We start from the raw sequence: 13,968 nt of genomic DNA on the forward strand, positions 1-13,968 counted from the left end.
GAAATGACAGTTCAATACAAAGGTGACATTGCGTTATGAGGAGGATATTTGAAAAATCGGTTGTAAGAGCACATTGTCATAACAAAAAACACTGTAATTATTGGCAAATTTGAAATATTCTCATTGGAAAAGACATAAAGTTAATAAAAACTGGGTTATTTTTATCAGAAAATAAGAAAAATTTCCTAAATCTAATCAGAAATTGGTGATAAAATATATCATTTGACTCATTATCCGTGGCATTCGCTTATCCGGGTGAGGTCAAGTCCCAAGAAGCCCGGATAAACGGCGCTCCACTGTAGTTTCATTATTAAGCTTGCTGTGTAGAAAATAACTTTTAAGGCTTAAGAAGTTTGTATGAAACGAATGATTCGCAGGAATGAATGACATTTGGTATTCAAAATTCCTCTTTAAATTAAGTTGCTTTCCGAACTGTTGTATCCATTTTTTTTTTTAGCAGCCAGTCCGTGTATTTTCGGCGTTATATGTATATATTTTTTTTGTTTTAGAGATATGTTTATAAAATAAATGGAAGAGGATACACGAAGACTTACTTAAATATAGATTGACATTATTTTAATACTTTTTATTTAATCGGTAACTTATTGTAGAATATTTCTTAAAACACATTATTATTTTTAACAGTTTTCTCCTGTGTATAACATGGGTAGAGCACCCCCTAGACAGCCGTCTTTCGTTAAAAACACCTGTCAGCGAGCGAAGGTGACAGCAGCTGTCAAAACCAGTTTCAACCGTTTCAACGCACGGCACAGAGCAACCACCAAATGGCAGTCCCATTTCGTTTCATTTTCCTCGTTTTTCATCCAACAAAAGGCAGTGAAATGTGTACAGCACGGAAAGAATGCCGAGCCCTGCGTCAGTGCGTCACGGAGCAAAACAGGTAAACAAGGGTGCCAGGCACACAAGATTGGCGAACGACAAACGAAACAAACAATAACCGCGTTGTACAGTCCGTTTCAGTGAAGCACAGCATTGGCATTACTCACACACGCGAAGAACTGTCACCGTAGGGCAAGACACAGCAAGAAAGAGAAAGACAACCCATCTCGGCAGGCTCCTCCGTCGCAAGGAACGAGAAGGGAACAATCCCGTCCGAGTGCGTTTTTTTTTTGCGCACACACATAATAACCACCGAACTACCACCACCACCGCTAGCCCCCACCAACCCCGACGCACCCCACCCATCCCGCTACGGACTTTGATGCAGCACGGGGCACCAGCACAGCGCCCCGAGCACGGTTGCGCCAGTGCGCAGGTACCAGGGCGAGCGTGAAAATCGCCTCAATTCTCAATCGCAGCCGAGCGGCCGAGGAAAAAAGGGCCCAACTTTTTCCAACCACACGCATCGTCGCCGAACAGGACAGGCCGCTGCCGAAACCGAACCATTCGCAGTGCAGGCAGTGTGGAAAATAGCCAGGGTAATAGCACGATCGACGAACGTATTTCCCGTTTTTCCCCCGTGACGGCGGCAGGGGGGGCCCAAGGGCGTGTGGTGGCCGCGACGTGCAACACGACGGAACGCGACGGAGCGGATTCCATTCCGGGGTTTTTTTTTATTTTTTGACCTGTGACCACGGACAGCAGCAGCAGCAGCAGGTTCCCTTGTACCTTGTGCCGTTGCGCCGAAGAGTTCGGCCATCCTTCCCCACGCTGTGTGTGTGTGTGTGTACGTGTGTGTGAGAGAGAATTTGCCCGTCGTGACGGGTGTCGTGACACGATCCAATCGGGAATATGGTAGTAGTGATGGTGGTGGTGGGAGGAGGCAAAAAAAACACACAAAAAACGGGCTCCTTCGACCGACCAGATCCGGGGCAGGCGACTTTTATTGTCGACGACTGTCGTCATACGGCCGCAGAGCCTCTTTGCCCATTTTCGTTGCTGGCTCCACGTTTTGCAAGGAGCGGGTACACAGGCAGGGAAGCGGGAGGGAAGAGGGAAGGCAAGTTTTTGGACCGACCACCAAGCATAAAGTCGGGCAGCACATACCGACCGCTTCGCGGATGGCGAATCCTGGGGTTGCCCGTTCTGGCCGTTCAAATCTGTACCGTCAGTGTCCGTGTGTCTGTGTGTGTGTGTGTGTGTGTGTGCGTGCGTGGGGATGTTGGAAAAAGCAGGGCTGGAAATGGCACAGTGGGAGCGAACGAGACGGCGAGCGAGCAAAAGGGTTCCTCGTGCTCTCCTCGCCGTCCGCCACGATTTGTTCCCGTGTCCGCCCGCGGTGTGGTTGTTTAGTAGTGTGTGCCCCTCCATGTGCGACTGTGTGTGCGTGTGTGTGTGTGTGCTGCTGCTGCTGCAATCCAAGACAATCCTTTCGGGTTCGTTGCAAAAAAGGCAAATACAGTCAACAAAGGGCCCAAACGAGAGGGCAGCGTGGAACTGCACAGGCGAACCTGTAGTCCGACCCGGACGAAAAGAAAGCAGGAAGAGCAGCGCAAACCACAGCAGCAACAGCAGCAAAACTCAGGACGAAATGTTGAAGATTGCGGTAACAAAAAAAAAAAGAAGAAATTAGTTAAAAGCCGCAGAAAGGCACAGCCGGGTCCCGAGCGCGAGAAACAGCCAGAAACGGGCGGATACACGAATTTTACCAAACCACGCGCGCGCGCGTCTATGTGTGTGTGGGTGCGTTTTTTGTGTGTGTGTTTTATATTGTTGCTGTTATTAGCAACTCCTAGAAGCAGCATTGAATAATCACATGGTTTTTCTTCCTGGCTCGGCCCTCACCATCCCTCCCCATGCGGTCGGTGGTTGTTGCAATAGGGAAAAACCACAGCGCACACACCACCACACCAGAGAGAGAGAGAGAGAGCGTACTGCTGCCCAGCAGTGTGTGGGAAAGCCGGAAAAACCGCGAAATGGACACACGCACACGGGCGCGCCCCGCACACCTCTTTTTTTTTGGGGTTGGGGGGGGTGGGGGGTGGAGAGGATGGGAGTCCAAAACGATCTCCTCCCAACTCCCTACCACCCGACACCGGTACTACGCCCTGTGGGTGGACGGTTTTCCTCGTTGGCATTTTCCGGGCACCTGAAAAACGCCGATGGCGAGTGCTCTTTGTGTGTGTGTGTGTGTGTTGCCAAGAGAGACAGAACAGAGCGCGCGAGCGAGAGAGCAAATTATGCGAGCACATGCTGGGAGGGGGGGGGGGGGAGGGGGGGTTGGAGATGAGGAAGAAGAAGCAAAAAAAACAGGAAGGACGTGTGTGTGTAACGCATTGTGTGCGTGTGAGAGAGTGTTTGGCCCCCCTCCGCAGGTGTCGGGAAAAATGCTATTTATATTGCCCTGAAAAGAAAAACAAAAACTAGATAAGTTAAAACGGCTAGCTCCCAAGAAGAGACAAACGTGCCGCGTCGGGAAGCGTTCAGAAAGGGGACAGGAAGTGGGTAGGAAAGGATGAGGCTAAAACCACACACACACACACACGCAAATGCGAGCAGAGAAAAGAAAAGAAAAAAAACAACAAACCAATAACTGTAACCAGCAACACATTAACACCCCCAAACGGGGCGTCGAGCAATGGAGGGAAGGAAGAAAGATTTTCCCAACTTTTCCTCGTTTGCGGCAAAACAAAAAAAAAAAACGTTATTGCTTTTGTTCAGGTGAATTTCTGCCCTGCCACTACTGTGATGGCCTACTTCTTCCTTTGGATGCATCTTCCCCCCCCCCCCCCTGCACCACCATCCCATCATCCGCATTTTCATTCATCGCGCGAGAATGATTCAAACCCCCCCCGCCCCCGCCCACGTGCACGCTTCTGCAGATTCTTTCTTCCGTGCCTTTGTGGCAGAAAAATTGAATTTTGAAGCACGTGTGTGTGTGTGTGTGTGTGTGTGCCTGTGTGTCAGGGATGATGGGAAAAGGGGGTTGAATGTGAAGGATATGAGTTACTGCTTGTTCCGCTTGTCACACCAGAGTCACACCATTTTCGACGGTCAAGGCCTTCCTTTTTCTTTTCTTTTCTTTTTTTGCTGGTGAAAAGTGGCACAACCGTGTGTGTGTGTGTGTGTGTTTTTCCGTTGTTTTTGAAAGCGCAAGCAGAAGATGAGGCGATTTTTCTAGGGGGTTTTTCGGTGTTTTTTTTTTAAGCCTTTTCCTGTGTTCGTCGCTTGCTACGCGAAACAGACGGGAGAACGGTCGTCGTGCGCACGCCGTGTATGTGTGTGTGTGTGTGTGATTAGTGAATCGATTAGAAAGTTCCTAGCACTCCTCCCATCCCCCCCCCCCCCCCCCTTCCATTTCGACCGGCAAGACGGAGAGAAAGATAGAGCGAGAGAGAGAGAGAGAGAGAGAGAGAACAAGGACTACAAAGGCATTGATTGCTGCGTGATTTCTTGCTATTTTTATACGTATTTGTGTGCTTCTATGTGTAATTGTGTCTGTGTGTGTGTGTGCATCTGTGGCCAAGAATAGTGTGTGTGTATGTGTGTGTGTGTGTGATAAGGGTGTGCAGGACATAGCAACAACAACTTAAAAAAAAGGATAAGAAAGGTCCTCGGTTTGACAATTTCCAATATTTGCGAGTGGTCGAACGCAGAGAAAAAGAGAGAGAGCGAGAGAAAGAGAGAGCGCATCGCGCAGCCGAAATGTCCTGGGCGTATCCCCCCCCCCCCCCCCCCCCCCCCAGCATTGGCGGCGAACAAAGATGGCGACACAGCACAGTGTGACAGAGATGTCCTTCCCTTACCAGGTGGGGTGGTAAGGTGCGGGAGGGGGAAGGGGATGGTTAGGACGGACCGTGATTTAGAAGCTGCCAACTCTCCGGAGTGAAAACGCTCGCAAGGCCAGCCAGCGACTGCAATCAAAGTACAAGCGCAAGAAGAAGAAGAAGAAGACGAATAAGAAGAAGAGGAAGAAGGAGTCCTCCTCCCCACCACCACTCCCTCTGGGCCAAAAACACGCACGACCATCAACCACTACCACCATCTCCAACAGTCCTGCTCTTCGATCAAATTGGCCCCCGCAGGGTGGGGGGGGGGGGCGTTCCTCATCAACGGAAGTGCTCCTGCAACACGTCATCCTGGCAAGGACACACGCGCGCGCACACACACACACACACATCGTAATGGTGGTCACGCGTGAAAGTCATTTCAAGCCTGCCGTGCCGTGTCGTGTTGCAAAACTCGCGCATCTTGTTAATTAAACGCAGCCAAAATCAAAAAAAGCAATCCGCCCTAATGGCGACGCGTTATCCTTTCCGGCCCTCCCGGGGGTAGCAACCGCCAGCAAACAAAAGAAAGGCAGTGGCACACAAAGAAGAAGAAACAAAAAAACAGCAAGAAGTCGCTAAGGACGTGGTCCTATCACGTCGCGTGACAGCGGCTCGCTCTGTCTCTCTCGTGCTTTCCATGGATTAGTGTAATGACAGTGGGGAACTCGGGAAACGACTGCAACGGAAAGGACATTTCAGGATAACACTGCCCAGCCCTGGTTGCTGGCTTCCCCCCCCCCTTAATTCCTGTTAATGCCACACTACTCGACCATCAAAGCTCCATTCCGTTAAATCCATATGGGAAGTGTCACAAAAAAAAGGAATAATTTAGACACGCGATTAGGAACTGTCATAATCTCGTGCTGTATATCGCCTTCTCTCTCTCTCTCTCTCTCTCTCTCTCTCTCTCTCTCTCTCTCTCTCTCTCTCTCTCTCTCTCTCTCTCTCTCTTTCACACACTTTTGAGGAGAAGCGCGCGCGCACATACACAGATGCGTTGGCGCTCCCAACACCCCGTCCACTCCAAAAGTTTGTTGAAAAGGAGCTGCAGGAGGGGCACTAGGGTGGATCCCCTTTTTCGCCTGTTCGATGTTACTGTGCCCGCTACTGCAAGGGATAGGAAGCGTATCGATTTTACCAAGCGCACGAGATAACTCTGCAGGGTGTGCGATAGCGCAAAAAACCCGTCCGTTCGTTTAACCCTATCGCGTGCACTGTGAGGACGTAAAGCCTGCTATGAAGGACACTGCAATGCCTTCCCTTTGGTGGGCTCTACATATATCCTTATCCAGTAGTTCCAGTGGGCACTAGCTCTGTATGTGTGGCCACTCGAACTCGAACCGGTGGCCCTGTGGACGCAGCCCGAAGCACAGCCTGACACACACACACACACACAGGGCGAGCACGCTATTCAACACGTCTCCTTTGTGGCAGGAATGCCCGAATGCGGAAGTGCATGCGCCATTCCGCTCTGTGTCCTTACCCTCTTTGAGTCCTTGGGTGTTAATGGCACAGCTGACAATAGACACTGTCCTTCTCTTCATCGCTCTCTCTCTCTCTCTCCCTCACTTTCTATCGCTCTTTCTCTTTGTTACTGCGCCGGGGAGGGAAGAGAAGAAGAGAAAAAAAGCGCTTACGCGACTGGTGTAACAATGCAAAGGTGGTCGGCCATGTGCTCCGGTTCAACCATGCCGTGCACAAGATGGTAGGCAACGTGCGAAACAACCTTGGCGCAAGTGCTCTAACCTTTGTGGTGTTGCCCCCACCCTCCTTTTGGGTGGCAGCTTCTCGCACCGGATGATGTCACTGACTGCCTGCCTGCATTGTGGTGGCGGCGGAAACAAAACCTCATTCAGGAGAGGGGGGTTTTGTGTGGGTTTTCGCTTTGGATAAGTGCCTCACTCACTCGCGGGTCGCGGAGATTCGTTTTTGGAATTCGTATCTATGGTCGTTTATTAGAAGTAGACGTGGAAAGCTCTAGGGATATTGGTTCGGAGCAAAGTACAGAAGATATTGGATTGGAGCAACATCAAGAAGCTCTTGGATTGGGGCAAAGTCCACTAGATATTGAATCCAGGGTAAAATCCAGAGATATTGGATTGGAGTGAATTCCAGGCGATATGGAATTGGAGTAAAATCTAGAGATCTTGGTTTGGAGCAAAGTTCAGATGATGTTGGATCCTAGCAAAATCCGGAGATATTGGATTCTTCGCGACTAGGACGTCTGGAGGAATCATACGCTGTGTTGTATGCGTTCCAACACTGAACCGTGATCCTGAGCAACTCTTGATTAAACTCTCAACATCCCAATACATCTTGCCTGGAGCTCTGCTCCCCTCTGCCCTCTGCTCTCATCCAATATCCTTGCTTTGCTGTGACGTTTGCCACCGTTTAGTAGTGTGGACATTGGCTAACACTTTCCCACGCTCCTTCCGCTCCCCTGCAGGCAGTGTAACCAGCAAGTGCCCTCACTCATCCCTTCTTCCCTGCCGGCTGCGCATCATCTTCCTCCAAAGCGGCGTGTAGACCTCTCGCGTGAAGCAATGTGCACCTTCGGCTAGCTCCGGAAACGCCTCGGTCGCCGCAGCACCAGCAGGTCGTAGGTGGTGTGGTCGCAGGCCCGCCCGGCAGTGCTCCTTGTCGTGGTCCGAGTCCTGCGCCGTCTGACTAGACCCCGACGCAACCTTCCATTCTTCCCGCTACTACCCCGCACAGCCGCACAGTGACGAGCGCCGCGAAGCACCGCACCCCGGACGCACCCAAGATGGATGATCTGCTACAGGCCGGCCACGTGGTCAAGGAAAGATGGAAGGTGAGGGGTTTTTTTTTTTTTGGAATGCCTGGCGTTCTCCCTGCAACTGCCATTCGCTGAATCTGGCTTGATATCCTCACTTCCGCAGGTGCTGAAGAAGATTGGCGGCGGTGGGTTCGGCGAAATCTACGAGGGGCAGGATTTGATCACGCGCGAGCAGGTCGCGCTGAAGGTCGAGTCGGCCCGGCAACCGAAGCAGGTACTCAAGATGGAGGTGGCCGTCCTGAAGAAGCTGCAAGGTAGGGTTTGAAACCACGCATAGCGCACGAACAGTTTGGCAACTGTCTGGCATACTAACATTTCGCCTTCACCAACGCACCCGCGCGCAGGCAAGGAGCACATCTGCCGGTTCATCGGCTGCGGGCGCAACGATCGATTCAATTACGTTGTGATGCAGCTGCAGGGGAAGAATTTGGCCGAGCTGCGGCGGTCGCAGGCACGCGGTGCCTTCTCACTCAGCACAACGCTGCGCATCGGCCTCCAAATACTGAAATCGATCGAATCCATCCATTCGGTCGGCTTCCTTCACCGTGATATCAAACCAGTAAGTGCCGCAGGTCGTGTAAAGGTGACGAGCCGGTGGCGAATTGATTGATTTTCCTTCTTTCTTTTTTTCTTTTCCTTTTTGCTTGCCAGAGTAACTTTGCCATAGGAAGACTACCGCTCACTAGTCGTAGAATCTACATGCTGGACTTCGGCTTAGCTAGGCAGTACACTACCGGTACGGGTGAGGTACGATGTCCCCGAGCTGCGGCAGGATTCCGCGGAACCGTAAGGTAGGGACCGTAAACGCCGCTACGCACACACCCAGCACACAACGCATCGTTAATAATCTGTTTTCTTCTGATGTTTTTTTGTTTAGGTACGCTTCGTTAAACGCGCACAAAAATCGTGAAATGGGCCGCCAGGACGATCTGTGGTCGTTGTTCTATATGCTTGTTGAGTTTGTTACCGGCCAGCTTCCATGGCGTAAAATTAAGGATAAAGAGCAAGTACGTCCAGCATCAACTACAGTACCGCATCTGAATTGCATGCATCCGCTTAAACTAATTTCCATCCTTCTCTGTTCTGCTTCAGGTTGGAATGTTGAAAGAAAAATATGATCATCGTTTGCTACTCAAGCACTTGCCTTCGGATTTCAAATACTTCTTAGAGCATATTCAATCCCTTAACTACGCCGACAAGCCGGATTATGCAGTAAGCGGCATCGCACGTCCTGTTGTCTTTGCTTTTCGCTGCCACGATTTCTTATTCTGCTCTTGTTTTCCCCGCGATCCAGATGCTGATCTCTCTGTTTGAACGATGCATGAAGCGCCGGGGCGTGAAGGAAACGGACCCGTTCGACTGGGAAAACAACGCCGACTACAACGCCGGCGAAGCCAAAGCTATCAACGCAGCCGTACCAAAGAGTGAACTAATCAAAAAACATAAGGATATCGAAATGACCGAGGTATGTTGGATCGGGTGATGGCCGATCCGTCGCGGTTCGTTTACATTAATCCGTTTATTTATTTTTTTGTTTTTTGTTTTTAAATTTCAGGAGAAACGCAAACCAATCATGGACTCGGCAAAAGTGCTACACACGGAACCGATCGAATCGATGAAGCCGCAGAACGTGCTGAACGCGGGCGGCGGTGGTGGGGCGGCCGGGGCCGCGGCAACCGCTGCCGCCAAGGCGGCCCTCAACCACGCGGACCAACACGAGCCGAACGAGGCGAAGATACAGCAGGAGACGAAAACGGACGGTCCGGCGATCGAGATGGTGGTCGTGAAGGTAAGCGTTGTTGCGGCTATGGCGTTTTGTCCCTTTTCCCTGCTACAAATGCTCCCGCCGTCACAATTCGGGCCGTTAGGGCAGGGGCAGATCCGTGGGTTGCTTGGCGGGGAAGGATACCAGACGGCGCGACGACGAGTAACCTAATGGAGTTGCTTGGCCCCTTTCCGGTCAACTTCATTAGGCACCATTCCATTATTTTACAGGGTTTTACAGGGGTTTTCATACTTGGCGGATACTTCCTTGACGCTTTCCTATTAGAAGTGAACTTCATAAGTTGGAAATTGAACTCGATGGCACCCTTGTTGGACTCGTTGGAAATTCCTATTGGATTTGTCCAACAAGAGTGCTATAGAGTCCAATTCCCATTACATTAAGTTCATTTCGCGTATGAAAGAGTCAACAAAGTGTCCCACAGCTATGAGAACTCTGGGAAAACCCTGTATTGCTTTCGCTTGACGCCTCCCAACAAATGGAGTGTTTGATAACATTTTTTTTGATACAACTATTGTCTTCTTTTCTTTCAATCTCTTCTTTTTTTTCTCTTCATTTCTCTTTCTTTCTACCTCGTTTCATTTTCGGGTGTTTCTTTTATTGCTGTGTCGTGTGTGTGTGTGCGCGTGTCTTTCGTTATCCCGATTGCAATTCCGCTCCTGCGAAACACGGTTCTCCTTCTCTTGCACACCACCCACCCACACACACACACACACACATCGGCTGTACTGCCGCACAGGGTCTAATAAGTTTTCCTATTCACCAGAACGAGATACCGCTGGTGCGGGCGCACACGGAGGTGATGACGAAGCCGGCCAAGCACGGCAGCAACCGGCTGCGAATACTGACCGCGCCGCCGGTCAACATCAAGGATTTCTCCTCCTCGCTCGACAAGCAGCAGTCGCAGTCGCCATCGCAGCAGCACCAGCAGCAGCAGCAGCAGCAGCAGTCGCTGCACCACCAGTCGTCGCACCACATGTCGCAGCAGTCGCACCACCACCATCACCATCACCATCCGCTGCACGCGTCCAACGACGGCAACAACCTGTCGATGGAGCTGAAGTCGAAGCTGCTGAAGACGGAGGCGGACGACCTGTCGTACGCGCCGTCGGACGGCATGATACTGCGCGATCTCACCCAGCAGCACTGCCAGTCGGTCGGGCAGCCGAAGCAGCACCACGACGGGCACCAGCAGCAGTCGTCCGGCGGCGGTGGCGGCGGGGGCAGCCTGCAGCGCCAAAGCCTCACGCTCGGTGGCAAAAGCCTGCGCTCGTACGGCAGCACCACCACCAGCAACAAGTACGGCGGCGGCGGCGGCGGGCGGAACGATGACAAGAGCTGCCGGGACTACTCGATCACGCAGCACGCGATCATCGACGACGACAACGCGAGCCAGCACCAGACGCCCAAATACCAGGGGGCGCTCACGCTCGCCTCGCAGTGGAAAAGCCAGTTCGACGACTCGGACGACTCGACCGACGGGCTCTGGAAGGGCGAACAACATTCCGAAAATGCATCGAAGAAAAACTACACTAACCTCAACAAGAGCAGCATGGCCGCCGGCCAGCCGAAGGAGCACCACCAGCCGGTGTCGCCGCCCCAGCCGCCGCCGCTGCCTCCGCCCCCCCAGACGAACGGGCAGCTAAGCGGGGCCGGCCCCGTCCCGACGCGGAACGGGCACGCCGAGCAGCCGCACGGCGGGACCGAGAATGGGACGGCCTCGCTGCCATCCCAGGGGCCGGCGCCGCCGCTACCACCGCTGCCCCAGTGCGAGGGTGCGGCCGTACCGCTGCCGGACTACGCCGGCAGTGGCTGCGACAGGCAGCAGCTGCTGGCGGCCGCCCTGGCCGCCGAACCCGACTGTGGGCCGCTGGTGGACGCGGCCAGCTTGCTGCCGTGCGTGGCAGTACCGGCGGAGGACGGCAGCAATAATCAGCAGCGGCCGGGGGTAGAGGAGCGGGATGGGGCCGCCGAACCCGCCGATGCTGGTGCACCGCAGGGTGCAGTGGCAAACGAGGAGGAGGAGGAGGAGCAGGAAGAAGAAGAGGAAGAAGCGGAAGAGCAGGAGGAGGAGGAGGAGGAGGACGGGGAGCAGCAGCAGGGCGAAGAGGAAGAAGCGGAGCCAAGGGGGGGAAAGGTGGATGGCGGCGGCGCCGGAGGGGGACCGATGATCGTCAGCGTCGGCAGCCTGGTCGGAGGCTTCGAGGCGGTGGCGGCGGCAGCGGCTGCCGCCGCCGTTACCGCGACACCCGTTACCGCCGGCGGCAACGCGGAACTATCTAGTAATCTTAAATCTTAACTCTCTCTCTCTCTCTCCGAGACACACACACACACACAGATACACGGAATTGCAGACAAAAATACAGAGACACACTCAAAGAGAAAAACAAAAACACTCCTTCCTCAGCTAGCGCGTTTTTGTTTTGCCACGACAGCAGCAGCAAAAAGAAGCATCAGCTTGCGGCTATTTACAGATCCAGCAAACTAAGGGTAGATAGAGAAAGCAACACAGAGAGAGAGAGAGAGAGAGAGAGAGAGAGAGAAAGAGAGAAGCAAACGTGATGTTAGCAAGATACAATAATAGCGTGACAAGGGTAACGGCGTAAACGTAACGCGACCAGTCAAACCGAAAGAGGTGGTAACGCGTAACGCCGTCGATCCGGTGGCGTTACACAAGCGTATGGAGCTTCGAACCCGAAACTCTTCTAGTCTATACCACGCCCTCTCGTTTTGGCTTGGGGGCGCCCCGTTACCAGGTGTCCCTGTATGAGTGCAATATGCTAGCAGGATTACAAACAGAGAGAGACACACACATACGCAAACACCGCCATGGGTGCGATAAGAGCCGATTACTACTACGTAACTGGCTTACTAGGATGTTATCTATCATCTCCCTCCTTCCAACTCCCGCTCCTCGGGATCGGCCTAGTTCCTGCGTCGGTGGGCAAACCCCCAACGCCCCGAGGGCGTTGCGTGCCATCTTGGAGTGTTTAACGATTTAAGCATAGTGTTCCCTCACTGTGGTACTGTAATCTCACGCGGTCCTTCTTACATGAGGGTGTCCCCGTCGGACACACGCCCTGGACCGTCATAGAAGTAGGCTTCGGGCGCTAATATCACGTAAACACTACTACAACTACTCAACCAGCCAGTGAAGGAACTCATCGATGGAGGGAAGCAGAAAACGATCTCACGAGAATTTATTCAACAGGTACAGGGGGGGGGGGGGGGGAGTCGGAGAGTCGAGAATCTCCACCCGCACCCCATCAACGGCTGGTGGTGATCAACCAAAGGGGGGGGGGGGGGGAATGGACGGAAAAACAACAACCCAGGAGGCCGAATCTAACGAGCAATGCTAGCGATGGAAAAATCCGACGGAAGAAGAAAAAGAAACAGAGAACAAGTAGAAACTAAAAAGAGCGCGTTGTTCGTAAAATTAAACACACACACACACGAAACTTACCAAAAGCAAGCAAAACCCATGACAAAGCAAACTAATAAGAGGGGAAAACAACACTTAAAACTACCAAAAAAAGGCGTAACACACACACACACACACACATTTACATACACTAAAACCAAAAATGGGGGCAAACAAAATAAAGCAAACAAAAGGAGAAGAAACAAAACGAAGCAGAAGCGTATGCGATAAACTACACAACAAGTGAAGCAACAAAACAAACTTTCCACGACAAAAGTGGGGAGGGGCAAGGCACAGGGAAGAGAAGAAAAAAAAAGCAAGAAAAATAAGAGATGGAATGGGCGGAGTGGGTGAGTGGGGGTGGGCGGGATGTGGAGGAAAACACACACACACACACACGGAAATTGGACGGAAAACACGGAAAATTAACGCTGACAGGATTAAGCGAATAAATCAATGATAACACACACGATACCCACTAATAGCCAAAGGTGGATCACTAGCCGCGTTTGTGTGTCGGTGATTGCGCGCTCCTTGCAAAGGCAACACAACAAACTTGAAAGAAATATGGCTGGGGCACAGGTCGCGGCGTCTCTGTGCACAACTTTGGTCATCAGATCCTGTTACTATCCTAACTCCAATCCAAGCTTCGAATCGAATCGTGCTCCAGTGACAGTGTGCTAGTAATGTGGTGTCTGGAGCGCCCCCACGACACCGATCCGACTCCAAACTGTTGTTAGACCAAGTCCGGAGTAGGACTCGTCCTGAGCAATAGTCGTCCGAAGTCGTAGTCGTCCGGGACTAAGTCGTTCGGAGTCGTTCGGAATCGTCTGGAGTTGTCCGATGTCGACTGGAGTCGGTTGGAGTCAGAGTCATTCGGAATAGTTTCGGAATTTCATTTCGTTGTGTTTTTTTGACTTCCTCTTTGTGCATGTACTTCGTAGACCATTATATTGAAGGCCGACTCCGGACGACTCTGGACTACTCCGAATGACTACGACTCCAGACGACTCCGGATGACTCCAGACGATTCCGAACGACTCCGTATGGTTTTGATGACTATCACCACGGTGGTTGTTTCGGCACAATCTTGCAGAGATGCCTAGAGCGACCTTCTGAAGGTCAATTTGTAGCTATTTCAGGAGCTCTGGATCCATCCGCATCTTGTTTACGTTACGCATTGCAGTAACAGTTTTATCGCAAACGATAGATTTTGTGGGGAATACCAATTGTCTTT

General features: G+C 52.1%; 1 protein-coding gene across 5 annotated transcripts; it reads left to right on the forward strand.

The window, feature by feature from the left end:
• Positions 1–743: 743 nt before the first annotated feature.
• LOC120947385 (tau-tubulin kinase 1) lies at positions 744–13,233 on the forward strand. Of its 5 annotated transcripts, none has more exons than XM_040362664.2 (11): positions 744–901; positions 972–1,439; positions 7,177–7,542; positions 7,631–7,781; positions 7,872–8,086; positions 8,179–8,318; positions 8,405–8,534; positions 8,620–8,739; positions 8,822–8,992; positions 9,083–9,316; positions 10,050–13,233. In XM_040362664.2, exons 3-11 carry the CDS (start codon positions 7,495–7,497, stop codon positions 11,607–11,609), a joined length of 2,769 nt encoding a protein of 922 aa, XP_040218598.2. In that variant the 5' UTR covers positions 744–901; positions 972–1,439; positions 7,177–7,494; the 3' UTR covers positions 11,610–13,233. The 5 variants fall into 5 exon arrangements, with proteins under 5 accessions (XP_040218598.2, XP_040218645.2, XP_040218617.2 ...); XM_040362711.2 differs by having other exon boundaries at positions 745–901; positions 10,077–13,233; XM_040362683.2 differs by lacking the exons at positions 744–901; positions 972–1,439 and adding an exon at positions 1,454–1,566.
• The last annotated feature ends 735 nt before the right edge of the window (positions 13,234–13,968 follow it).

This window comes from Anopheles coluzzii, chromosome X, assembly GCF_943734685.1.
Source record: "Anopheles coluzzii chromosome X, AcolN3, whole genome shotgun sequence".
In the NCBI taxonomy this organism is placed as follows: Eukaryota; Metazoa; Arthropoda; class Insecta; order Diptera; family Culicidae; genus Anopheles; species Anopheles coluzzii.

What these genes read in the sequence shown, in the direction of transcription:
- LOC120947385 (XM_040362664.2), top strand. Translation starts at nt 7,495, where the DNA reads ATGGATGATCTGCTACAGGCCGGCCACGTGGTCAAGGAAAGATGGAAG. An exon ending in TGGTCAAGGAAAGATGGAAG is followed by an intron (nt 7,543 to 7,630) that starts GTGAGGGGTTTT and finishes TCACTTCCGCAG; the next exon opens with GTGCTGAAGAAGATTGGCGG. An exon ending in TTCACCGTGATATCAAACCA is followed by an intron (nt 8,087 to 8,178) that starts GTAAGTGCCGCA and finishes TTTGCTTGCCAG; the next exon opens with AGTAACTTTGCCATAGGAAG.